The sequence below is a fragment of the Drosophila willistoni genome, assembly GCF_018902025.1.
Source record: "Drosophila willistoni isolate 14030-0811.24 chromosome 2R unlocalized genomic scaffold, UCI_dwil_1.1 Seg200, whole genome shotgun sequence".
NCBI classification, from domain to species: Eukaryota; Metazoa; Arthropoda; class Insecta; order Diptera; family Drosophilidae; genus Drosophila; species Drosophila willistoni.
In genome coordinates this window covers 2,974,918-3,002,054 of record NW_025814051.1, presented here as the reverse complement: position 1 = coordinate 3,002,054, position 27,137 = coordinate 2,974,918, and the positions used below count along the sequence as shown (strand labels likewise).

At 33.6% G+C, this 27,137-nt stretch overlaps 6 protein-coding genes across 10 annotated transcripts in view; 2 read left to right on the top strand and 4 right to left on the bottom strand.

Moving 5' to 3' along the window:
* LOC6641658 (1-phosphatidylinositol 4,5-bisphosphate phosphodiesterase classes I and II) overlaps positions 1 to 15,997 on the bottom strand; it is a 58,979-nt gene extending 42,982 nt beyond the window's left edge. For 4 of the 5 annotated variants that reach the window (XM_015178534.3, XM_002064471.4, XM_015178533.3 and 1 more), the window contains exon 1: positions 15,640 to 15,997. The gene's annotated coding sequence lies outside the window, so the exon portion shown is untranslated. Of the gene's footprint in view, positions 1 to 6,342; positions 6,413 to 15,639 lie in introns of those variants that run through there. The other variant, XM_023175444.2, reaches the window with a different exon arrangement.
* Positions 15,998 to 16,499: 502 nt separating this feature from the next.
* Positions 16,500 to 17,149, top strand: LOC6641662 (ER membrane protein complex subunit 5). The gene is made up of 3 exons (XM_002064475.4): positions 16,500 to 16,678; positions 16,757 to 16,809; positions 16,870 to 17,149. Exons 1-3 carry the CDS (start codon positions 16,597 to 16,599, stop codon positions 17,083 to 17,085), a joined length of 351 nt encoding a protein of 116 aa, XP_002064511.1. The 5' UTR covers positions 16,500 to 16,596; the 3' UTR covers positions 17,086 to 17,149.
* On the bottom strand, positions 17,073 to 19,413 carry LOC6641773. Its single transcript, XM_023175431.2, has 3 exons — positions 19,266 to 19,413; positions 19,056 to 19,196; positions 17,073 to 18,560 (listed from the first exon to the last, which is right to left on the bottom strand). The coding sequence occupies exons 1-3, from the start codon at positions 19,324 to 19,326 to the stop codon at positions 17,101 to 17,103; spliced, it is 1,662 nt and encodes a 553-aa protein (XP_023031199.1). The 5' UTR covers positions 19,327 to 19,413; the 3' UTR covers positions 17,073 to 17,100.
* Positions 19,414 to 20,715: 1,302 nt separating this feature from the next.
* On the top strand, positions 20,716 to 21,723 carry LOC6641774. The gene is made up of 2 exons (XM_023175492.2): positions 20,716 to 21,366; positions 21,432 to 21,723. Exons 1-2 carry the CDS (start codon positions 20,730 to 20,732, stop codon positions 21,641 to 21,643), a joined length of 849 nt encoding a protein of 282 aa, XP_023031260.1. The 5' UTR covers positions 20,716 to 20,729; the 3' UTR covers positions 21,644 to 21,723.
* A 931-nt stretch (positions 21,724 to 22,654) lies between these two features.
* Positions 22,655 to 24,386, bottom strand: LOC6641775 (variant-specific surface protein VSP4A1). Its single transcript, XM_002064478.4, has 3 exons — positions 24,121 to 24,386; positions 23,059 to 23,955; positions 22,655 to 22,997 (listed from the first exon to the last, which is right to left on the bottom strand). The coding sequence occupies exons 1-3, from the start codon at positions 24,293 to 24,295 to the stop codon at positions 22,810 to 22,812; spliced, it is 1,260 nt and encodes a 419-aa protein (XP_002064514.1). The 5' UTR covers positions 24,296 to 24,386; the 3' UTR covers positions 22,655 to 22,809.
* A 1,049-nt stretch (positions 24,387 to 25,435) lies between these two features.
* Positions 25,436 to 26,481, bottom strand: LOC26529162 (Y' element ATP-dependent helicase YLL067C). Its single transcript, XM_015178558.3, has 2 exons — positions 26,225 to 26,481; positions 25,436 to 25,906 (listed from the first exon to the last, which is right to left on the bottom strand). The coding sequence occupies exons 1-2, from the start codon at positions 26,400 to 26,402 to the stop codon at positions 25,506 to 25,508; spliced, it is 579 nt and encodes a 192-aa protein (XP_015034044.1). The 5' UTR covers positions 26,403 to 26,481; the 3' UTR covers positions 25,436 to 25,505.
* Between the last annotated feature and the right edge of the window lie 656 nt (positions 26,482 to 27,137).

Genomic DNA, 27,137 nt, shown 5'->3' with positions numbered 1-27,137 from the left:
CCTAAGGGGCAAAACTGGTATCAGAACTTTTAATGGTACTTTTTAACAAAGATAACTCCATGGTTATAAGTACCATTTAATCTCTATCGATCCAAATCTATCAGAGTATAAAATTTAAGTAGAAACTAGTCTAGGCTAAACAATATGAAGAATGAAAATAGCCGCAACAGCAGACAAACGACTGTTTAGTGTTTTTCAATATTTCATATGTTTTAGTTCAAATTTGAGTAATAATTGGCTCATTAAACTCAGAAGATGACTTTTTGGGTTAAAAGGCCAATTCTAGGATTAACAATTTTCTTTAACAACTTTCCTTTCTCTCACACAAAGGTTTTCATTTGGAATTCTATTTACTACGAATTTTTTTCTTCAAATAATTTTATTTCTTAAATATAAAACTTGAATCAAAGCTTTCTAAATGCTTACCTAAACTAAATACTCTAAGAATTTATGAACAATCTACTTGTTGCAGGGTATCTCATAGTCAATCTAGTTCTAGTTTTACCCTTTCTTGCACAAACTTTTACAAAAGCAGCTATAAAATGTGGTTATATACTCACAGGATATTCTCCTGTCGTTACTCTTAACTTTTTAATTTTTTTATATATATTTCTAAATTATTAATTTCGGTTTTGGGAAGTTGGTTGGACCCAAGTTGGTGTTTTTTTTCTTCGAACTTCGATTTGAATTGTGTAGATATTTTCTTACACTTTTTTGAGTTTTTTTTCTTTCCTTCTTTTCATGGACAACAGCTTTTTGGTCATAAAAATTGTTCATAATACACATCGAGGGGGGGAGGAGGGAGAAAAGTGTGAAGAATGGAGGTCGATGAGTGTATAAGCAAGTCAACAACTTGCTGCTGGCCCTTTGGCAATATATATACACACACTCGTTCATATCGGTAGCATAAAGTACACAAATAAATAAAAATATAAAGCAATGGGTGGTAGGCGATTGAGGAATATTTGAGGATGGCAAAAGAAAAACAAAATTAAGTTCAATGACACCCCAAAACAACAGCCCCCGGGCCAAGTTTGAGTTGTTTGGTGCTGCTGTTCGTTGTTGTTATTGTTTGTTTGCTGGGAAAACCTTCATCAACGTCAAGTCGAGTTCCTCTCGGTGCGGCTCTAACGGTTTTTCCATCTCTCTCTGTGTGTGTGCGGGTGCGCCTTCAATTGGAAAACTTTTGGTTACACTTTGGGCATTTTTAATTCCGAATATTTCGTCATTCCCTGATGTGTTTTTTTGTTTTTGTTTTCATCGAATAAAGAGTTTAGTGACCCACACTCTCTAGTCGCCATTCGCACACTCCATTTGCCATTTTTCCCCCATCTACCCACTAAACCCACTGATAATGCCTGTCGATAGGCAAATTGGTGCAAAATATTGACAAAACAATTGATGGTTTTTTCCTGCTGCTGCTGCTTCTGCTACCAAAACACGCAAACTTCTCTCTTCTTTCTGCAGCTGGTGGCAATTGTTTGTCTATTTGATAGCTGCAAAATGCTATTTATACCTATCATTTTGTCGATGGGTTCAATGTTTTATTATTACCCCAGACATTGTGAAGAAATGTATAAAATTTATAGCAACCATAGAGTACATCGTTTGTTGAGCAAAAAACCTTAGCACAGTTTTGGGGGCAATGATAAGTAAGCAAAAATTTATATGACCATTTCAAATAGGCATAGAAATAAAGATTTATTTAAAGATCTTCCATTAAAGAGAATAATTACTTAGCTCAACATTGGTGACTTATTGTTGTGCAAATTGCTGTAAGTTATGGAATAGATTTTTTAACCTGTGTGGTCAATGCTCGTTGGACAACATTTTCAATACTTAAAACCATTCACCATAATCTGTGAATATATACATACATATGTAATATGTTTAATTACTAATGACTCAGAGTTTAGTTATTATTTAGTTATTAAAAAGCTATAAATTTGTTTTCAAGGTTTTAATGGCACTTCTGGCAAAAACAAATCAATAAAGTTGCCAACAATTTAAATTAGAGACTTTTAAACTTGAATTGGATTAATCCTTACATATTTTATTTATGAGACACATTTAAAGATGAGATTTACTTTAATTTGCTAAGCCACACAACAATTTTCAATTGTTTTTGAATTTAGGGGTGAAACAACAAGTCGAAGACTTGACTATAGTCAACCAATTTGAAAAGCTGATTGAACTAAACTGCTTTTTGAATTAAAACTGTTATCTCCTTTAGTTAATGGTTAATTACAAATTTATAAAGTATCCTTTAAGTAGTTAAAACTCTTTCGCTTACAAAAACAAAATGTGTGTTAATATTGTGTGTATTGAATGAATGAATGAAAGTCGACAATAAAAATGAAAATGAAGTGATTCGGGACGAAAGAAGTAGTCAACAACTCTAGAGAAGACTATTTAATAATGTTTTTGCCTATCTCTTTAATGATTTATAAAATAAAACAGAGATGATTCATTTCACAAATTAATGTTCAATATAAATTTGCAGTAATGCAAATGTGCATATGAATAATGATCAATGCTATGCCAACTATTTACTTGCATTTAGGTCAACTGAAATTCTAGAAACTTCTATTGACATTTTCGACAGGAATCAAATATGTAGATAAACCACCGACCCACTCATCCCATAAGACCGCACCGCCCCACACTATGTACACTAGTAGAGAGGTGGGCGAAGGGGGGCACTTCATGTGGGTGTTGGCCATAAATCCCTGCCAAGCTTTTCATTACACCTAATTAGGATTGGCCGGGGCATTGACTAAATTGCACGCACATTATCGCGGAAAATAAATAAATAAATGCTAGACATTAATTAATGTACATTTTGTTTGTTCTGTTAATTTGTTTAATTTTGCATATGTACATACATTAGTATTTGATATGGATGCAGCTACCACCTAATTGTTGTTGTCGTTGTTGTTGTTGTTGTTACTGTGTGTGTAGCATTTTGGATATGTGTTCATGTTTATATTTGTGTGGGTTTTGTGTTTGGATTGATTGTGGCTATGATGGTTTCGTCTTTGTCGCCATTTTGACAGCTTGACTGTGGTCAGTGCATTAAATGTGGTTTGCAGTTAACATTGATTGAATTCTATATGTAGATACAGATATGTTTATATTGTGATAAAATTGTAAAAGTATTATTTAAAACCGCATTAAAATAGACACACAAAAAGCAGCGTGGCAATATATATATACATATATATATATATTTTTTTTTTGACTTATCGCTTTGACTGTTGCTGTTGTTGCTGCTGTTCTGCTTATTTTTCATTCATATTCCTTGCTGTTTCGGCTGTTCTCTCTCCCCTAAAGTCCCCATCATTCCTTCCTGTTCCATCGCCCACACTCTGTCTGTCTGTGTGTCTCTCTGTCAAGTTTACTTCTTTTGACTCCTCTCCATAGAATATTCATACATAATTTTTTGCTATCTGCGGCAGCTAGAAGCGTCTTTGTTTTATTTATAACATTCTCTCTGCTCTTGTCTCTGTCCGTTGTGTTTTTTTTTTTTTTTTTTTTTGTTCTTGTGCTGTGTGTTTTATCGCACTTTTATCTAGTTTGTCAACGTTATCAGGGAACAGCAACAACCACAACAACAATACGAGGAGTAAGGCGAGCCGCTCTATGAGCTACATCAACCTGCCGCTTGTTCCCCCCGCACAGTAAAACCGAAAGCCACATGGCAAATGAAGGCAGCGTATTAGATTTGACGCTTTATTATAATGATAGATCGTTCGGTGTGTTGGTGTATGACGAATAACCTACACAGACAACATCAACAACTATGGCAAAGGTGTTCTTAATTCCCAAATCTTAAACATTTCTGCAAAAAATATGTAATTCAACCCTTAAGCAGAAAATGCGACAAAAAATTCCGAGAATTATAATGGTAATAAACAACCATTTGGAACAACCATTGACAACAAAACAAAAAACTATAAAAGAAACAGAAACATAAATGAATATTTCAGTTTGGATAGTTAATTACAATTTCTAATTTAGATTTAATTAATTGTTAGACTTTCATTTTTATTGAATTCACCATCTTCATCATCATCATCATGTCATTCAATTTCCGTTCTCTGGGATGATAGTTGTTTAATTTTAAGTTGGGGCACACGCTGCGTATGCGCAACTTTTTTTTTATAACCGTTGGCGTCTGGTAAATAATTAATGAGTAGAAGCTCAACGAAATGAAGAATGGAGGACGAATGAGCGAGATGACTGCTTGAAGGATGGCAAAGACAGCATAATGAGCTAAATGTATACACACGCACATGGACACACACTCGCACATATACCTATAAACATACGCATACACACGCATACTAATTGTCCTTTCTCTTTTACTCGTGTCCTTTAATGCCTTAATTGTGTTTGAATGATTGAAACTAGCGGCCTTTGAATGTCATTCTCAAGTAGTTTGAGTTGGGGCAACAGCTCTGAAACCGACTGAAAAGAGGTAACTACTTACATGGATACACAAGGAGCAAGGATGTCATTTCGGTCTTGCAAATTGAAGTGGGATAATTTCGTATTAGTTGGCTGCTTGATGTGCATGCATCTGATGCCTCAAGTTGATAAATGTCTCTCGAGTGGCATGTGAGACCAGAGAGGATTGGTTTCTGCATACGAAATGAGCGAGCTCCGGCGGGTATATAAACAATGATAAAGAAAATCTATGGGCCAATATGAATTACTTCTGGCAAATGGCAGTAATTTGTTGTTTTACTCAGCTTTTAGAATTGAAATTGGCATTTAGAATGTCATTTAAATTGGGTTTTTGTTTTAAGAGAAGTAAAAAAATTAACTTTGGACTTGTTCCTGAGAGTTAATCAACGTTTCAAAATCTTTTACCACTAAAATAGAACAGAACTTTTTTAATCTTGCTCTCATATTGTGAAATGTTTTATAAACAAAAGCCAAAAGAAAACATTTTTCACTCAATAAACTATATTGTCGGACTTTAGTTCTGATTTTCTCGACTCCTAAGTTACTTAAATAATAATATAAATTTAGCCTTTCAGCCTAACATTGGAAGTGGGGCCAAATAAAATTTTGGTCTTTTGGCCGTTTTTTGCTACTAAACTCTGAAAAAATTGAATTGAATTCCCCATTAAAAGATATATTTTTCCTTAAACTCACAGATAGTTTTCTTTCTATATATTCTTAATCGATCTGCCGATCTACACATGTGAGTCTATTAATCTGTCTGTTTACATGAGACTATGAACTAAGAGGAATAACTTGTTAGTTAGCTTTAGTAAAAGCTAATAATATATCAAGAATTTAACACTTTTGTATTTAATCCATACGAAATATTTTTCAAATCCACTTTCTGATCAAATTAGTCAGAAGTTACCCTTTTTGACGAGAGAAATATGGAAGTGTCCTTATACTCTAAACGAGTATAAAATTAATAATTTTTTAATTGACAGACTAAGAGAATAATTATGCTGATTTCTGTTAACACAAACATCTAAATGTTGAATGGGTTAATTCAATTTCAAGATATTGCAGATAATGCAAATAATTTTCAATTTATATAAGAGATTTCTAATAACTATTTATATCAATTGAATCGTTGCATTTCCAATATATACATAAATGAAGTTAAATAAAATTTAATTAAATTGAAAACTAATGAAAATTGTCGAAATAATTAAAGGTAAATAAAATATTTTTGTTTATTTGTTTGTAATACGAAAAATTTACAAATAGATTTTCAGTCTGGCATTATTAGTTCAAGTACAACCGGCGACGGGTAAAGCAACAAGCATTGACAAACCTCCCACCACGCCCCCTCCCCGCCTTCGGACAATTCTTGTCGCCAACAATCTCTTGGCTGTGTGCACTAGAAACAAAAATCTTTCAACTTTTCAACACATTGCCCAACGTAACTAACAAACAGCCATAAAAAAAGAGCAACTAAAAATTTATAAACACAATTTGAACTTGGCCAGAGAAATCGAACAACAGCACCAACAACAACAATAACAATCAAAAAATTGTTCTCACAATGTTTTGCTTATAAGCATGCGAAAATCTTCCCAGAGGCAAAAACAATTTTCGGCACAATTTTCGATTAGCGAGAAACAACAACAACAAAAGAAAATGAAAAAAAAAACTCTTCAACAAATAAATTGAATGGAATTGTATTTTGATTTAATTTTGTGTGAGAAGTTGATGAAATCGAGAACGAAATCAAATTGAAAAGTATATACATATATAACATCTTCGACTTGAAGCACGTCTCTCCCTCCTCCCCACCCATCCAATCATTTTAGTTTATTTTGCTTCTCAATCTTTCTTTACGTTCTTTACCTGTGGCAAAAGTTGAAATCGTTTCGTCGCTTTTTCGACTTTTAAATGAGACTGAACAGAGTTTCCTTCGTTTTCCGTTTTTTTTTTTCTGATTCTGAATTCTGGGTTCTGAATTTGGTTTTGGTTTTGATTTGAATTTCGTAAGCGGCAAATTTCAATTACAGATTTTGCACTCACAAAAGATGTCACAAAAAAAGCGGATGCTGTGAAATTTTCACAAAGAACTCAATGAGTTACGTTTTGTTGACTGACTTAAGAGTACCGTTCGCTCACTCGTTCACTCTTTCGCTGTCTCTCTCACTCTCACGTGGGAGTATGGGTGTGTGTTTAGGGGTTTATATTTGACTATGAAATCTGAATAGTTTAACTGTTGGCTTAGTCACACCAACACACCAATGTATCCACGCACACAGTCACACAACGGACAGAAATGACACGCACACACGGAAACTGACTTCGGAAGCTGTATGGGCTCTTCAAAATTGATGCGCTGAATTTACCGTGAGTTTTTTTTTTAAAAACTTTTTCTTTGTATTTTTATTTTTTGTGTTTTTTTTTTTAATTTTTGTTTCTTAGAGAACTCGACACGACCGAACGCCTCGGCGTACCATAAATGTCTGTTGGGAAAAACTAAATGAAAATTTCAATGCTGCCCCGAAATGCAAAAAACATATCCAACGGCAGAGAATAAGACAGAGAGAGAGAGAAAAAATGAGAGAAGGAGAGAGAGGCAATAGGAACTTTCAGAGAAAATCAGAGAGAGAGAGAGAGAGAAGTGTGTAGAACAGTTTGCTAGAGGGAGGGAGAGGACGACCTTTGTTGGAGTACCGCGAACTCTATGTGTGTGTGTGAAGGTGAGCTAGAATTATGCATGCGCTTGTATATGTGTGTGTGTGCGATTATGTTTGTGTTTGTATGTGAGTGCTTGCAAAATGTCAAATTGTAAATAAACGAAAAATGCCCCCGAAAATATAATCTGTTATACAAAATTTTACCAGAGGCGTCTCAAAGGGGTTTAACAAAACACCAATCAAAGACGATTGAAAAATAATGCCATAAAAAATGTACTATAAAAAAATATATTTAAAAAAATTCTATGTAAAAATAATAATTTAAATTTGGAGGTGTGGTTTTTTTGAATTTTATTGGCTCTATAAAAATCGTTCAGCATAGAGAATAAAAATACAAAATTAATCATACCATGCCATGTTGATCATAAGTCTAATTAAAAACTAGAAAATATTTCATACATATTTGAATTGAAATAAATTATTATTGTTGTTCTTATCTAATTTAAAAACTCAAGTCTGTAAGTTGTTAACACTTACTGTGGTACTGTGAAATAATACTACAAATTTCATTTCAAATAAGAATTTTTTTCTAGGTTTTAATTAGATGTATGATTAACATGGCGTATGCGTAATTTTTATTTTAAAAGTTCTTTTCAAGTAATAATTAATATTGTGTGGCTCACAGAGTTAAGACTTTAAATCTCAGAGAAAACAAAAAAAAAGACATAAAATATAAATGCGATTTAAAAAAAAAATTTAATTTCATTACTTTCTAAAATTTTATAAAATTATGTTTTCACCTGCACTTAACTCGCGAATTTTACAAAGCCAAGGCGGACGATTTATTTTATAAATTTGTTTTCTTCACAGAAGTTAAGTCCCTGTTGTATCTTTTCCAGGATAACAGCGGCGCCGCTGTATCTTTTAAATTTATGCACCCCACCGAGAACACCCCTAGTAAATGTTATACCAAGCTTTTGGCATGTTATACATTTTGTTAGGGTCTCTCTCTCGCTCTCATCTTAATAAACTCTCTCACTCTCGCTGTCTCTCTCTCTGTCTTAACGGTTAGAAGCTTTCTCTCTTATGTCATGTTTTGTTTTTGTTTGAGAAAAGCCTTTGTCGCGGTAAAATGTTCATGTTTTGATAACAGGAAAGCGGTTCTCCCTGCTGTGCTCTCTCTCTCTCCCACTCTCCTGCTCTCTCTGTTGCCAACATTGTTGTTTGACTTTTCCTACATTTTTCTTTTAGCTTGGTTCCATGCCACGCGGAGAATAATTTTCAAATAAACAAGTGAATACAACAACAACAACAACAAAAACAACACCCAGCAATGAAACAAAAGCGGCAAAGGGGAAATGAGCCAAACACAATTTGATAATAGTTTTCTGAATAGTTCGGCTGAGACGCCGAATCAAACTTTTCGTACAGTTTTGCAACTTGTGTGTGTGTGTGTGTGCGAGTGTGTGTATATATGGGTTGTGCGTGTTTTAGTGGGCAAGAGGAGGGAAAGAAGCGGGGGTAAGTTACTTGTGGGAAAGGAAGGCGTGTCAACTATGTTACGTCGTCGACATTGTCGTTGTCGTCGTTGTCCATCGGCTGGCTAATCATTATCTAAAAACGGGCAAAAAATCAAATTAATATTGCCAATTTGGTTTTGTGAGTAGTTATACCCTAGCCATTGAAATGGGTATATTAGTTTAGTTAAACTAATGGTTTAGCTAAATATTATCGCAATTTTAATAAGTCACAGTCATTTTGTCTAATGAATAAATAAATCTTGTTTAAGTCACAAAGGATAGACATAAATTCGTACCCATTTTATTATATAGTAAGCATTATTTGTGTAAATAATTATTTAAAATGAATTAATAACAAATTTAGAAATAGTTAAGTATCGTTTAACCGTTAATATGTATGACAGCTCTAATTGTAAGTACAAAATAAAAAGAATTTGCTTATTAATACAAACTTTGAAACAAATTTATTAATTTTATTTGAAGACACACTGTACTTGTAGATTTTATAATTATTTTTAATTTTATAATTGTTATAAAATTGTTAAGCCCTTGAAATGGAATGAAATATTTAATAAAATTCAAAAAGAATAAACAAACCTCAAGAGCATTATTTAAATATAACTAACATCGATAATATGCTAAAAAAATCTTTAATAAGATTTGGCTTAAACTAATCTCGACACTTAAAGGACAATGGGCCAGAGTTTAAAAAGGGACTGAACAACTACATGATTAATTTTTTTTAGAAATAATTGCCATAAAATCAAATTCTTTTTTTCATCTCTAGGTGGGAATTATAATTTATGTATATATAAGCCATTAAAAACAAAACTTGATGTAAATCGCATAATAATAGAAATTATATGGCCCCTATGGTCTAGCATGAGAATTTTTTTTTGTAAGAGTATGGGAAGCTATATATTCTATGTATGTACCTCTAAATTGCTGGAAGATTTTATTTTCGCTTTGTCTTTGAATTTGAATTTCAATTCGCTATTTGCGGCCAAAAGAATTTTTCTATATTGATATTTTTATTATTTTATTTTGAATTTAATGAATTTTTGTGATTTGTACGTGAGTACAGCGTTAAATTGTTAAAACTTTAAACACACAAAAACGCGCGCATGTGCCGGAAAAAATAAAATAATCATAATAAATTTGAAATCGGAGTAGAAGAAATGCAAAATATATGAAAATACACTTATATATATGGGAATTTACATACATATATGTATGTATGTATGCATGTATATATATGGTACATATATTTATAAAAATGAGGGAATGAAAACTTGACCCACATTCAAAAAAAAAAGAAGAAAAAAATTGCTCTCAGCTGATTGACAAGGTGAAACTAGGAACGAAAGAGAAAAACGAATAACAACAAAAAAAACCTAAAGATAAAGATACAATGGCTTTTAAGATGCCAGTCTCGGTTCTTGATTGATTGTTTCTATGCTGAATTTATGAAGATGTCCTCAAGGTCAAAATATATGTATGTATATGTACATATATGTATCTATGTATGTGTAAGAAGGAAAAAACATTTATTGCAAGGTTTTGAACATACTTCACATTCCTCCAACACTTCAGGTCATAAAGTTTTGCATTTCATTTGCATTCCACACACTAAAATCACAACTAAATCAATTTTCTCAATTGTTTATTTGCCTCTAAACAAATCAGCAGGCGTTCAAAGTGTGTGTGTGTGAGGGAGAGGGAGATAGAGAGAGAGAGAGAGAGAGAGATGCTAGCCAATGATTCGAAATGGGAAAACTTTAACATCCGGCGGCGAAAATTCTTTCATAAAACAATTTTTATTGTTGTTTTTTGTTTCTTTGTGTGGTTTGCAGGTGTTTACAGTGGTTAAACCAAATGTAAGGCAAATGTAACTAAACAACAAAACTTTATCGTTTAGTTTAGTCCATGAAGAATGGTTAACCACAATGACCCGCAGGTTACACGCATCAAAACTACAACAAAGAGTAAATATTTAATTTCACAGAGAAGTAAATCAACCGGATTTTTAAACTTTAACTTTATAGGTCAAGTTTTCAATAGAGAGAAATAAGTTCGTTGAAATATCATCAACAAGCCTTTTAAATCATCAACAGCTCATTTTTTTAGGAAATTTAATTAAATAAACTATTTAAAGGCATTCAATTCATTGATTTTATTGTTGTTTCTATAATTACATTTGGATCAATTTGTAGCCAATTCCTAAATATTCTTTTTCAATACATTGTTTTTACAACTATGTAAAATTTATGTCTATTCTTTGGGGCATCAATAATTTGTGTTCGAAATTATCAACATAATTATAATTTGATAAGCGTTACTTATGATATGTCCACATGTTGATGAACCTCACAGTCAAGAATTTTGGCTGCTAAAAGCACATTTGGTAATGCCTAAAACATATTTAGTAACTAATTTATTTTAGTTTCAGTATATGTTTACACTCCAAAACTTAAAATTTGAAAACGAAATTAATTCTTTTATATTTTTTTTGATTTAATGTTAGATGAGCGTCAATCCTAGATCTAATAGACAAGAAGAATAAAAAGTTACTTTACCTGAATTAATATTCAAACAATTTTCTTAATATTTATATTTTTAATATATTTCCAACTGTAGCACCAATTAAAAACAATAAATTATACAGCTCTATATTGCCTATTGGTAACGTTTGTTTAACTATAAAATTTTATTCATTTATTTCTAGAACTAAGTATAAATACTAAAGTGCTTGATTTTTAGAAACTAAACTTTTTCTAGATTATTAATGCTTTTAAAGCAAAGAATTTTTTAAATCAAAGAATTATAAAATTTTGTGGTTCCAATTGCTATTATTTTACCTGAAATTATTTATTTTACATATTTACAAAAAATGTGAGGAAGACAAAAATCCGTTTTATCATACGTCCTTGGCAAACGTGTGATTACCCTTTTGATTTTCCACGTGAATTGATTATAATATGAGGCTAAGTAGACTTAAAGTTGGTCATCATGAATATATATATGTAATTGTTCAGTTGTTAAACTTTTGGCAATACATGTGCTACTTTAACGGTTCATTTACATATACAAATAAGTAGGTACACGCTTACAATTTGTCTACATATATCAACTGCAAGTAATTTCCATGATAATTCGTTTATAATGAAGTCTATTTATCAGACTTGAGTGTGGCAGACCAAAGGCACAGGCACTACAAGTGAAACATACAAACAACAACAAAGATGGGAAAAAACAATAAAATTATAAGAACGAAATAAAAACAATTGCCAAAAATGAAAATTAAGACAAATGAAAATTGTACGTGATGGCAAACAAGAAAAAATTTCCAAGAAAATGTCGAATACGGAGAAAAACATCTCTTGGAAAACTGTCATATAATTTGTTATTGCAACAAGCATAAACATTATAGAATGAATTTGAAATTTAATTTGATTTAGTTTTAAAATGTTGATTACGTCTTTTCCCCAAATTGATGAAATTTAGGGGAAATTATCATGATGATGATGGGTTATCTGTGGCAAAGGAATTTTCAATATTAAAACGTTTAATTTATTAATGAGATTTATTAATAGACGAGGTTGCCAGGTGAAAGGTTGAAAGATGCGCGTGGCTTATGCGATGAGTTTGATTAGAGAGAAAGAGACAGAAAGGGAGAGAGTGAGGAAGAAGCAGACTATGGCTTGGAGCCTATCCCTTCAATGTTTTTGTTTGTATTTTAATGTTGACGTGTGGTTATTGTAATTAAAATTATTTCGTCCGTTTTTATACACTTGAAATAAGTCTATGAGTCTTCTCCGCCTTTTCCACCTCCTCCCACTGCGTCTTTTGCTCGTATTCCCCACCATTATGGCCACACTTATGGTTTGTTTTTGAATTCCACTTGGTTGTTTTTGTTTCACTTATTTTTTGGGCTTTTAAATACGGAGGGAGGGGCAGACCTCTACTTTGGGTGTGCCCAACAAAATTATTTACAATGTGTTTCTGGGGTTTTTTTTTTTTGTTTTGTGTTAGGTGTTGAATATATAAAGACGCCAAGACGAGGAGCATAAATGGTGCGAGACGGAAAAGGGGGAGGGGTTTGGTCGTAGTGGCAGACAATTAAAGAGGCATAAAAACAAATGTACGGCAAGATAATGACAAGAATTATGGTAGAATACGCCAAGCATATGGCAACATTAGCAGAGACACATCATACATATATATACATACATATTTTGGTAGGAATACAGGATCTAATTTTTTAATGGGAGCTGAAAGATGTACACGCTTAAATTAAAGAAATTATACCAATCAGTGGCTACGTGGCTGTTATTTTACATGTTTATAAGTCCTAAACTTTGCAGGATAAAAGAGGAGATAAATAAATATTGAAGTGAAAGGAAGAAAGGAGTCGACATTTTTGTGAGTATCACAATCCTGTTATCCAATAGTGTTTATATTTATAAGTTTAGAGTAAATTTGTTAGGTCTTTTTTACCAAGGTTAATGATCGGACTTCCTGAAAGCCTCTGGAAGGATTGGTTGTTTTTTACGATATACCGCTTACAACAAAGAAAATTTTAAACTGTAATACTGCTTATATCACAAAAAAACGGTCAAAACAAAGGGGGTTGAAAAAATGTCAATCTCTGTAATATATTTCGTTCTGACTTCGGACTATCTATAAGGATTGATCATTCGAGCACAATGAGGTATAAATTAGGTACAAATTTCGTTTTATGACGAAAAATACAAACATTTAAAGACAAATGAAATGAATTAAAATAGTTTTTTCTTTAATACTGGTTATGGCAAATGTCGGTTATAACGAAGGGATATGGCTGGTTCCTTGAATATCGGTATGATTGACATCTACTTTAGTTAAACAAACTAGAGTTAATAATTTGGAATAAATTTTGAAACTACTGAAAGCTAGATCTCCTAATTTTAAAAGATTTACGATCGATTACAAATTTTATTTTCAAGTCAAAAAACTTCCCCAATTTTTAATAATCGTCTAATGTTAATAAATGCAAAATGCCTTCAGCGAATATTATTAAATTGTTTTAAGCCCAAAAACTATTGGATATTTGTTGGCATTTCTTCCAAAGATTTGCATACGAAATTTCCAATATTAATTATCAAATTGTTGTATAGTTTTTGAATTTTATTTTACAGAATAGTAATGATAGTTAATAGTTTTATACAGAAATGTCTATTTCCTACAATGTAACTACTCGTAATGAATAATTGTATTTTAGTGTTCGGTTATTATTCCCTAAATATCTATACGACATGAGTCAATGTAATTTTATCTCGCAGTTTGAAGTCAAGTGTACAGAAAATTTTGGCATATTGCCTTTTTTCCCAATGGAAATCATTTTTATTTTCCTCGATTCCATATGTAGATAAATATAAAAATACATTTTAACCTTCTGTTTTGCTTCTAGTTGCAGTAAGAAGATTCCGTAACCCGACACAATGATCTATGAGTATGTTGTGATGTACATTATCTGCCTCTATAACCTTCGCCTTCATTACATCAATAATGGCAACAAACTGCCTCTGCCCCTCTGGCCACTCCGAATCCACCCCAATCATCGCCTAAGTCAGAGTCTGATAAGAATTGACTTAAATATACGTAATGAGATCATTGAAGTGTGAAGTCCAACTACCACCCACCTCTCCCAGCTAGATGCAATCCAAACTAACATGTTAATTGACATTATCTATGTGTAATTTGAGAAATTTATTACATTCCTTGAAAAGTGTGCAACAGGCAAATAATAAATAATAAAAACCTTTGAATTTTAGTCTAAAAAAGTGTGCGACATTTGCTCTCAATTAGTTAAAAATAAGTCGTATTCATTAAGAACCAATGACTGTGAATATGAATATGATTAATGATTCGATAACTCGTGAATTCGGGTTCACAGATTCAATAATTCGGTTTCGTTTGGTTGAATTTTATTTGTTCATTAAAATGTGTTTTTAGTCAAATACTTTTCGAATAACTGAATTGTTTGGCATTATAATTGCAATCACAACTGCTTAAAATTTGTTAAGGCTCAGAATTCAAGGATCATTTTTTCAAATAAAAAAATTCAATTGTTTAGAATAATAAATAATTGTTTATAATACCATTTAAGTAATTTTTTACATTATATATGTACATACTAGAGATGGGATCAATAAAATTGTTTGTCTTACAATTAGTATAAATTAATCATCGGATTTAGTTTTCGAAAAGGGAGATGAAACTTTTTCGACGAAATGATAATAATTATAATCATTTATTCATACCCAAAACGTTCAAATATTATCAAAGAAAAAAGTCTTGAGAAAAAATTATATTAAAACGAACTGGAAAACGTTTACCTCTCGGAAAATGTCCAATCCGAAATTCTTATTCCTTTTTCAATGACCCAGCATAAAACAAATGCCATAAAGATAGTTTAGATTAAAGTTAAATACAAATTTTAAAAATTTTTCAAAAATAGCTATATATTTTTAAATATGTGTCTGTAATAGAGACTTAAGAATATAATATTCTTATATACTATTCCTACAGAACTCGGGAAAAGAAAAGTTTAGGTCTTATAAACAGATAATTCAACTTTCAAGATACATTCCCAATGTATTAGAGTATGTTTAGATCGACGGGATGATTAAAATGAAATGAAATTATTAATTGTCCCCCCTCTTAACAAAAAAAAGTCAAAGCCAGAGGCAAAAGCAAAAGCAAAGCCAAAGCCTAAAGCTCTCTTTCTATTCAAAGTCAGACTCTCAGTTCGGCATGTTATTCAATAAAATGTTGTTATTTTCTGATAGGTATTACTTTTTTGTGGTTGTTGTCGGTTGAACATTTGTTTGCGTTCTAAATTTTGATTCATTTGCTTACGCACACACACACACACAATTTATATACATATACACATTCAGAGAGACATTTGTCATTTTAATAAAATAACATATAAATTTAATTACCTTAACGTGCGGGAGGGTATGAGAGCTTTGTGGGCACCTGCTCTCCCAGGGGGAGGGAGATAGTTTTGTTATTTATTTTTTTTTTGCAAATATGTTGGCGTATCGAGTTTGTTGTTGTTTTATTTGTGCAGCATCTGCAAAGTTTTGACTTTACTATTTGTTTGTATATATTTTTTTTAAATACACGTAAATCTGTTATATGGGAACATCACAATTGTTGGCCAAATTTCATCGATGTGCGGATTAGTTATGGCTAAATATATTCTAAACTTTATTATTTAAACCTAAGGAATACAAAAAAAACAAGCACTCAGCGGCGGAACGAAGCGGCACATCGTCCACCCACGTCGAAAACAAAAACAACAACTATTTTAAACTCCAGCAAACATCTGAACGGAGCAAAAGAATAAATAACAAGTATTTAGTCACGCTTTTAAGTCACAGTTTTATGAGAAGTCACATGTTTTCGATTGCGCGCTCATTTCAGTAATTGGAACCATGATATTTTACTAAAAATAAACTAAATTTAAAGCCAAGGGTTTAAATTTCATAAGCCTTTAAGTTTTGTAGGTTCGATAATGAGGATAACTGGAATCGCATATGGAAATTACATTTATTAATACAGATTTTTAAATAATCTAAATGAGATGTTTTTTAGTTTATAAACGTAGAATTGATATTTTGTTTGCTAACCTGTGTTGAAATAAATTTTTATTTTACATATAACAAAATCCAACCATTAGAATATTTTTAAATCTCATAAAATTGCAACGCATAAACGATAACTTAGTGACTTTGCCAGTGTTGGCTAAGAACACTGGGAGAAAAGAATAATACAGGGAGATGCCGGTGGAGCCATTATTTTTTATTTCCGTGTTGATAAACGATTCATTAAGACAGCTGAATGAACAAACAAGAAAATAAAAATTAGAAAATTCAAGAATTATTAAACAAAAAATGGGCAGTAAATTTTTTAACAAATTGCTACTTGTAGCTGGATTTGCAAGCCTCGCCCATGCAGCCTTCTCTGCCGCACATCGTAAGTTCTTGCAAATATTTTTAAATTTTTTGGTTTTGAAATGTGGACCTTAATTTATTTTAATTGAATACTTGACAGATCGCACTTATTTGCGTTTGACTGAACAGGAATGGACTAGTCTGCCGTTGGATGTAAGTAGAATGCGAGAATCGTTAGATACTACGTAGTTAATGCTTCCAAATTTTCTTCAGGTTATACTTCAGACCGTGGTCAGTTTGGTGCTGGTCATTTACAACATAATCGAGGTGGTGGGCAACTTTAAGGAGATACGAGCCACAGTGGACATGCAGCAGAAGACTTGGGACACCTTGGGCAACTTTCCATCGTTCTATTCGTTCAATCATCGCGGACGAGCCCTGAATCCAGGTTATAGTTTGGATGGTTCAGATGCATATGAAAACAATTAGATAATTTTTATTTGGCTAGTTTAAAGCAATTACTTGATAAATGATTAATAACCAAAAACATAAATCAATTGTTTTTAAAGCACGCGAAGCGATACTTTTGCCCGGCAATAGTGCCAGGGCTTTGACGGTGTAAGGTCGCAGATCCTCGCCAGGACTATTATTGCAGGCTTGATCGTGACAGAGGCGGCATTTGTCTTCACTTCTTAACATGCATTGGTAGTATAGCTCTGGAGTGGTGCGGCATCCCCGAATGGTTTTCTTTTGATGAACATCATAGTATTCCAAGCAACCTTCAATTTGATCCGCCGGCTCATTCTCCTGCCAGGGACACGGTGATGCACTTTGACCCCGTGATATTTGGTCACAATCTGTACACTGATGGCACCACAATCGTTGCTCTGGGAAGGCTCCTTTATTGCAAAAGCTGCCATCACATCGCTGGCAATTTGATACATTTGAAGATTCACAATTGAAATCATCACGCTGGCAGCCACGTTCTAGGGATCCATTTGAATAGCTTACTATTAGGCAAGATGCAGCCGGCTGAGCACACTCTTCAATATAAATTCCACCAGGTACTTCCCAGTTGGCGCAACCAGGTCCCGTCTGATCTGTGGTGCACCGATAGCAACGTGTGAAATCCAATTCATTGCATCCACCATCCTCATCGCATTCATAGCAATTGCGAATGTTCGCCTCGCCACTCGGTGGGGCACCACAACCACGACGTATTTCCCAATCGGTGTACTCGCAGGCAAAGCAGGAAGATGCCTCAGCCGAACCACACAGAGAAGTGCTCAGGGCCGTAGTATTGGTGCGACAGAGGGGATTATCAACTGAATTGCAGGAGAGGCAACGTTGCTGGGTTATACAACGAGCATTGCAATGATCGCCGCTCTGACATGTTTCCAACTGATCCCGAATGGGTTCCAAATCCTCTGGCAATTGGGTGGAGCATCCTCTTACCATGCGATTCAGGTGACGATAGCTAAAACAAAACTCTTGCTCTTCTTGTCCCAAATGTATCTCTTGATGACATTCTTCATAGAGACTTATATTGCATAATCCTGTATTCAACTGAAACAGATCAATTTTACATCCCCTTCCGGTCTGTGTGGAATCACATTGAGCACAGATTTGAGACCAGGCACCCAATTGATTATTACAACCATTGTAATCGCATTCTACAGCCGTATTTGTTACAGTATGATTTACATCCGATTTACAGCCACGATAGCCTTCCGTTGTGCTTAGTATATCCGTGTAACATTCGTCTTCCTCTTGATGATACAGACATGGTCTTGGTTTGCCTAATGGAGCGGCCACACAACTTTCGTCAGGACTACACTGATGACACTTGAGACGTCCCGGCGGATAAACTCCAGAGTTACAAAGATTCGTAGCACACGACTTGCTATAAGCCGCTCCGGTTGTGGGTGTATCCGCACCACAGCCACGATATGTTATGGAATCCACTGAAATTTAAATATTCATTTAAATTTCACGCAATTGAATTGTAATTTAAAAATTTATGACATTAGGCAAAAGAGTCTAAAAAGATTTATTACTTTCAAAAATCGGTTTTAATTTGTCAAAGTTACAGATTCGCTAAGTAAAGATAATTTGGGAATTTTTCAAGCCAAATTTTTGTCATATTTGCCCAAAGTGAGATAAAAAATATTTTTATAATCCTCTAAAAGCAGGGGCCCGTAGCATCCGTAAACCGTCACAGTCCAAAGCTGATTTCACTACTTCTTCAAAAGATTTTTTATTTTAATTGGAGGTTTGCGTCATGTACCTATGTATGTACTTATTATCTTGACCATATGTCTATGTTAAACACATTTGTTTGCTCCTTGAAGCACTATGAATTGATAAAACTTGAAATATTTTGCTCAAATTTCAATAAACTTTCTGTTTTTTACTAGAACAATAGCCATATCTAATGTATTCATCGAATCTGTTCTTACCTATGGACATAGAGCATGTCAATTCACTGGAACATTCTACATAGGGCAATAGGCCCACTTCACCCAATGTTTGAGCGCATTCCGGTAGGGCTATGGAATCGCAATGATAGCAAACAATGGCCTCGCCAACAGGAAGGTAGACTATAATTAGAAGTACAAACTATTGGAAACGCATTAAAATACAAAACAAAAACATGTGGTCAAACTTACATGCCACCACTAGGCCAACAAGAAGTCGAAGGAAACAACATTTATATTCATTTATTGGCATTATTCTGCTCTTTGTCCAACTTTTGGCTTTTGCCACTGAATTAACTTTACTTAAGCATGAAAGCGAACAACAAATTGAACTGTTTAATCTCATATTTTTATGACTTATCAGAAGAGATAGAATAATCTGGGACTAAAAAACAGGCATTGGTTCGATAAGGATAAGTTAGTGCATTTTGAAGTGGCAACCTCTTACAAACTCACATTACCCATAAGCCCATTGTTCTTCTACTTTGGTTTTGTTTAATTTTAGAAAGCAATTTTCGGAGCTTCATTTAGCATTTGCCTTGATTGCCTTCAATTAGGTATCGACTTACCTTTAAAATTGCCCTGCAATTTGGTAACTTGTCATTTTTTTCAGACATTTTCTGTCCAATTTCTAACACATGTCTGAACAAACTAATAACATTAAAAGACATTAAGACAATATATCTACTTCCTTAGGGCTATACCTCTTCAAATAGGCACTAAATTAAACAAATTTTCTTTGTTTTAAAAATCGTTTATTAAGAATATTTGTTTCGGGGATCACTTTTTTATCCATGGGACATTACAAATTTTCTATATATGTTGCAGAAGCGATGTCATGGACAGCTTATTGCATACCTTAGGGGGAAAAGTTTGCCCTTATTATACTCTTATATTAGATATGACCTTACTGGTCAGCTACCAATTTACTCATTTATGCTAAAATTATAAAGAAAAATACTAAAACCTTTTAATGATTAAGTTATAATTTAAAATTGGTCTGTTTAAATATAATTCATTTTTAATAAAAATGTTCTAATTAAGTTTACTAGGTTAAAGAACTAACTTGAATGGAAAACTTTAATGTATCCACGGCAAAAAGTTTATTTGCTCGACATGCGTCCTTTTGGCTGTATCAAAGTAAATGTTTAAGTATTTTGTTAGAGGGCAATATACCATGGATTCCACATATGTCATAAGGTTAGGTCAATAATGTGGTTATTCATATGCCTTGACCCCATTATCTGTCTGCCACATCTGGCCATTGAATGGTTCACATAATTAATAATTTATATGGCTTGGCATTGCGGCGGGTCGAGGCTTTATACTCAACCTGGTCTACATGTATTTGTATCGATTTAATTTAGAGAACCGGATAATTGCGTGACAATCAACGGAGGAACGCAATGGCCATATGACCAGGCAAATTGAATGACTCTCAGTTGCCAATGTAAAGGCCAGAGGCAAAGACTTCATAAAAGAAAAAATATATATATAAATATAGGAATACATATGTATACTAAATATTTGCAGAACTCTCCAGTATCGGGATAAAGTTGTATTATTTGATTTTTGATATAATCGCTGATAATCGTAATTATTATTTTTTCGATACAAGTCAGACGATTGGCAAAGTTTGTAGAGTTCATAACGAGAATGCGGTTGAATCAACTTTTCATTTGGATAACTTTGACGGCCTTATTGCAATGGAGTTCGGCTCAGGCGCAGGAGGAGGCGGTTGAGGAGGAGGTGCATAATGCACCTGAAGTCAGTGTCAATGCGAGCGTAGAGCAATTGCCCATGAGCACAACTGAAATGCCAGTAATTGAAAAAGAAAGGGAACCGGAATTGGATCACCTGACAACGGACATGGTAGTGGAAGACTCCACCAGTCCACCACCAGTATTGCCCGAGAGTACTGAAGAAAAGGCAGAGGAAATAGAAGCTGAGACGCCAGAGACTCACTTACCAGCTGAACAGCATTCTTTAAGCACTGTGGCCACTGAAAAGGAAAAAGCCACCGATGAAGAACACGATTCACCTGCAGTGGAGTCCACTGACTATCAAAATGAGGAACCGCAACCTGAAGCAACTATGCCACCCACTAATCCACCCACCACTATCGGGACTATTACCGTACCGACCCTTCCAAAAGTGACCCCACCCCAGCTACCTATTTATTGTTTTAGCTGCACCAGCCCACAAAATGGAACTTGCATGAGGAAGCCTACCAAACGTTTGCAGTGCCCCTTGAAACAAGGACAACGAAATGGTTGCTTTACTTTGGTCGAACGTGAGTTTTTGTTGCATGTTAAAAAAAAAAGAAGATTTTCAAGCTGTTCTCCATCCTTTGTCTAGGTAATGCCAAATTAACAATGCGCGGCTGTCTCACTGAACTTTCCGAAGAAGTCTTGACTTCCTGTCTTACAGACGACAAATATTGTCAGATTTGCTATGAAATGACCTGCAATGAAAAAGATGCCTTCGATGCCACAGCTGGTGCCGCTCAAGTAATCTGGCCATGTTATCTATTAGCTATCAGCTACTGTCTAATCAGTTGGCTTATCTAGGGGAATCACCTGGCGTTGTGATGGCGAAATGTAATAAAATAATAATACACATTATATATTTCATATACCTACGAAATCGAATCAACAATTTTACTAATGTTAATTATATTTTTCAATATTTTATTATTAAACTTAAAAAATTTTTGCGTATTGAATAAATGAATATTTATAGTAGTTTTGAAATTAAAGTATGAACAGGCATAATTCCGTTTATTGTTGGATATATCGGCCATCTAGGTCTGTGAGAAGTTGGCCCCTTAAAGTATGCAATGGTCTGGAAAAGCAATTATCACTTACCAGAGAGTCATAAGTTTAGCTTTTCGGATGTCTTGTAATTTAAAAAATTTCTGTAAGGCATGGTTGCTTGAAATCAACAACACTGCATTTGTCATGTCATATAAATGGCATTCTTAGAATTTTTAATATGAAATAATCCGCCATTTTTCTTAAGCACATTAATCGTTCTCTAAATATTTATTTCTTTGTTTGAATTGTTATCTTTTATCAAGACCAATATTTGCCATAGAATAAAGCGAAAATAAAAGACAAATTCATTAATTCAATAATAATTTGACCTCACTCTCTATATGGCTATGGCGAAAATCAAATTAGATCAAATAGATCCTTTCAAATGCGAAAGAAGATTTCAAAATTAAGAACTAATAACTTAAATACGCTCTCGACTTGATATAAACTAATATTTTAACATATAGATTAATGTTTAATATAAGCTAGTTAATATTTTCCCTCATCCAATTTGCTTTTGTCAGCTCTCGTATATTATGAATATGTTGGGCCCGTTCTAATGATTATAATATTAGTTCATTATCGTGAGTAGCTTTCTTTTCCACAATGCGCAGTGGGCTAATGTCGATATGTCTATGCAGCTGATAGCTAATCGCTAATCAAGAATATTGATAACAAGCTTTTAGTATTATTATTAATGTGTATATGTATTTTATCAAATAGAAATATGACTCACTGTAATCGAAATCAATAATTATTATACGATTTTTACCAAAATTATTGTATTTATTTTAAATGAAATATTTTGTAAAAAAGAGGTAACATTACGCTTTATATATTAGCTAAAAAAACATGAGTCATAGGTACACCAAATGATAAGACAAAACACATACATACTTAGATAATAGAACGAATGAACTCTAAACGAAGTGAATAATAAGCAGACCCATTATTAGGCCAAGACTCATTTGAATTAGGCCTGCGGCACTATAGGCCCAGAGATTGCAACCACTTTCGTCACAGACTTTGCAATCGGCCACTTCATTGACACATTGGTATTGCATCAACTCACTTGCCTCATCCAAACAATCACGCACAACCAGATCACCTGTAGATGCGGGCAAAGGTTAACATACAATGATTTGATCATGTCTATGCGGTTTACTTACCCCACTTTCCAGCAAAGCATTTGGTCTCAGTTGTATTATCACATGCCAGTGCTTCGGATTTACCTTCCGTGCATGTATCATAATTGTAAGTATAACAACGTTGGCATTTGAATGTCGTATCTACCTCGACCAATTCTATATTACAATTGGCCGTATCGCAGCTAGAGCAATCAGTTTCATTTGTGCAGGCAACATTGTATGCCAGGGCATTTAGGCAACCACGGCTGACAACATTGTCCTTGGTCTGGGTGTAACAGCCAACGCTTTGGGTATAATTGGATTCTGGGCAAGCTGCAGCAGCGGTCGCCTCTTGTGCTGCGGAACAATTGTCGCATTGCACACAAGTGCCACCATTACGGTTATAGGTTAAATTGTTGCATCCAGTCTCATTATTACACAGAAGACAATTGGCATCAGTTGATTCGGCAGTACATTTGGTCCCTGAATCTGATGTGCAACCACGTTGCATGTCTGCTGCACTGGAGCCAAGTGTATAGCATTGGGCATTGTTCAGGCCACATGGTGTTAGGGTACTATTATTAACCGCATCGCATGAGTCACCCGAGCATGTGTAGCATTGTAGGCGATCTGCTGGAAATAGTTGAACATTGCATTTAGCCACATCACATGTTGCACATTTTGTACTATCCGTGCAGGAAGCTGCAGTGCCACAGCTTCGGGATATTGTTGAATTGTCATTCAATTGAGTAATGCAAACATCTCCCTCACTGCAGATGGCCAGACTATCGGTAAGTTTTGAAGGCACTGAACAATCCTCTTGGCCCTGGCAATTTTGACAAACCAGATTGGTATTACAATTGTCTGTTTTGCATTGTTGACAAGTTACACCGGCTGGACAATCATCCAAGCAATCACGTATAAGAGTCAGATTGGTGGCTAAAAATAAATAAATTTATGTTATTTAGAAGACTTTCGAGCCGCATGTATCAATAACTTGGGGATTATATAAAACAAACCTAGATAGATAAACTAGGTAAGTAAAATGTTATATTTTCCATATCTTAGTTGTGCTCCCGATGAGTCATTTAATATAAAACCTACCTTGATAGGTTACACAGCTCTTGTCACAAGTCACTGTAGTCACCGCAGTTAGATTTGTAATGCAATTCGGATCCGCTGAGCTATTACATTGATAGCAATTCAAACTGCTAGCCAGGTTCAGGCCACAGGCAAATAGTGCCGTTGCCAACAGCGTGGTCAATATATTGTTTTGCATATTTCTTCCGGTTTAGATTTTATCTTTTATTTTCGTTATTGGTATTTGGTTTTTTGTTCTTTTAATGAACCGCTCCACTCGACTAACGTTTCAACACTGTGGCCATTATCATTTTTGCCCGAATTGAAGGGTAGGAAGCCTTTTTCGAAAAGGCCACTCTCCATTTGACTTTATCTACTGTTTGATATTTGTTTCGCAAACCAATTTTTCTTTATACTGATAACGTCAATTGAGCGATCATATGAAACATACAAGTATGTTAAGTATGTATATGTGTATGTATATAAGACTAGTAGTATATATGGTAAGTTCCTACAAAGTTTTGCCAATGTCTATGGCTGTTGGTTCGTAACTTATTAGAAAGCTTTTCAATGTATAAGCGAAAGCTTTTCATTTTAACTGGCCCAGGTAATATCGCTTAACCCCATACTGACCAAATACATATTTCTACATATCTAAGAAATGGAAGAAATATATATTCTATTTGAAAAAGTACTGCTTAAATGTTTTTGGTTTATCTTATTTTAGTTTGTTCATTTAATGTTTTAGTTATGAATTTTTAAAAAACACGTTTGTTTCTATATGTTGCTGAATTTGTTTTTAATATGATAAATATATATATATCAATCATCTCAAAAATATTCTTAATATCATGCTGTCTGAAATATATCCAAAATCCCATATACTTATATTTGAATCCAGATCTATCACATCTTTAAAAAAAAATCGCATTTATGTGTTGATTTAGATGTAATTTGTAAGTCGTTCATTAGATTTTTAATATTTCTTTTGTATATATTTATGAACAGTTATATTTTACAGAGCGGTTTCACTAAAAGAATTGAAATTTAACAAATATATTACCTAGATAGTCAAAATATGATTCGCAATTTCACAATCTATAGAAACACAATGGATTTTCAGTGTTATCAGTTACCTGGCGCCTGGTGAAATGTGGTGGCAATTCGTCATTATTACACTCATAGAAAAATTGTTAATGACTTTTGAATGCATTTCCATTTATTAGTTTTTTATGAGTACGAAATTGTTTATTTTTTAAGTGTTGCATACATTTCGGCGACTTTAAAATGCTTAAAATGGGGATTTGTTTTGGGTAAACAATAGCTAAGTTAAATAAAATTTTGCATTGCAAGTGATTAATTTTATTATAATTTGTAATGTTTAAAATATCAATATAATTACATGTTGTTTAATATACGGATAAAAGGGAAAAGGCAATTCCAAGAGCCATTGCAGACATTGCAGAAGTTACTAGATTTCCTCCATTGCTGCTGGGCTTGGCGGTGGTAGTATCATTTCCTGTACTAGAACCTGAATCAGTGCTGTTCTTTTCCGTATTAGAACTTGAAACCGTGGTATGTTCTGTGGTAGTGGTGTTTGTATCTGCACCTGAATCTGACACCGTGCCAGAGTCTTTTTGGGTTGAACCGCTATTTGGCGATGCTGTGTTTGCGCTAGAATCAGTTGCCACTGCGATAATGTTAATGCCGTTGTAGTTGAGGTATTTGTTACACAAATCGCCAGTGCAACAAGTTGCAGCTTCATCGCAAGTCTCGGCACAGTTCATGCTTATGATAGCATCGGTTGCATCTATTATATAAAATGAAGATGATGATTTCAATCTTCTAAATATCAGAGTGCATATTATATATATTTACTAATTTAAGGAAAATTAATAGAAACCATATTTTAAATGTAGAAGCAAAACAGTTAAAGCTATAAGATTGATTAGATTATATTTCTTGAAATCGGTAAATTTGTTTAGTTTACAAGCATTTTTCACGATTTTATCAGTAATAAATTCACTAATTTTAGATTGACTACTTTGTTTCAGGAAACGGCACTTAATTTGTCACAAATTACTTTCTCTGTTCATTATTATTGTTTTTTCCACGAAAATATACTTACCGAACTTAATTTCGCAATTCTTTTCACTAGCCTTACAAGCAATTTGAGATCGAGAAGTATAACAATTCTCTAGGGAAGAGCAGGAATAACAATTTAGTCCATCAACGCCTTGAAATGGAATGCAAAATAGCAGAAATGTGCCAAGCACTGAGAGATACTTTGAATTTAATAGAGCCATCACTGATCAGAGAATCAAAAATGAGCGGAAATAAGTGGAGAATTCAAAATTATGCGGTGGTCAGTTTGCTACGGCATTTGATAGTTAACTACCGTGTTGTTGTCTAGATCAAGGCCCTTTTATAACGTTTTCTTCATTATAATACTCTATAAATCAATATAAAATAATGCATAGAACCCAATTGCATATGCTGGCCATATCAGTATGAACTTAAAAGATTTACTATCATTATTGTACGGTCTCGTCATATTCGGTCATTAACTGCAATATTTTCTTTGTCAGCCATTGCAAGAAGGTATTAAAAAATAGATCACATGCCAGTCACTTTCAAAGGGAAAAGAGAAATGGAACTAGTTCTTGCAGTATATGTATTAGTAATTGGTGTGTGACTCATTTGTTCAATCAAGAAACCAATCAAAATATACATTTTCTATTAATTGACATTAAAGTCGGTCAATAAGCTTCATTTAGAGTAGAAAAATTCGACAATGTATTCAATAGAAACTCATTCAATTTTTAAGTACAATATGGAAAGACAGACCCAGACATTACCAAACTTTTTTTTATAAGAACCAGCAAACTATAACCATCGACTTTGACTAAGACTGGAACCCGTAGACAACTCATCTACCAAGGACTGCACATTTGTGATTGTTTCATTTCATTTTAAATACGTTTATGATTTTCTAAATAAAATCTACCTCCAATTCGACTAATGATGTTATAATTAAATAT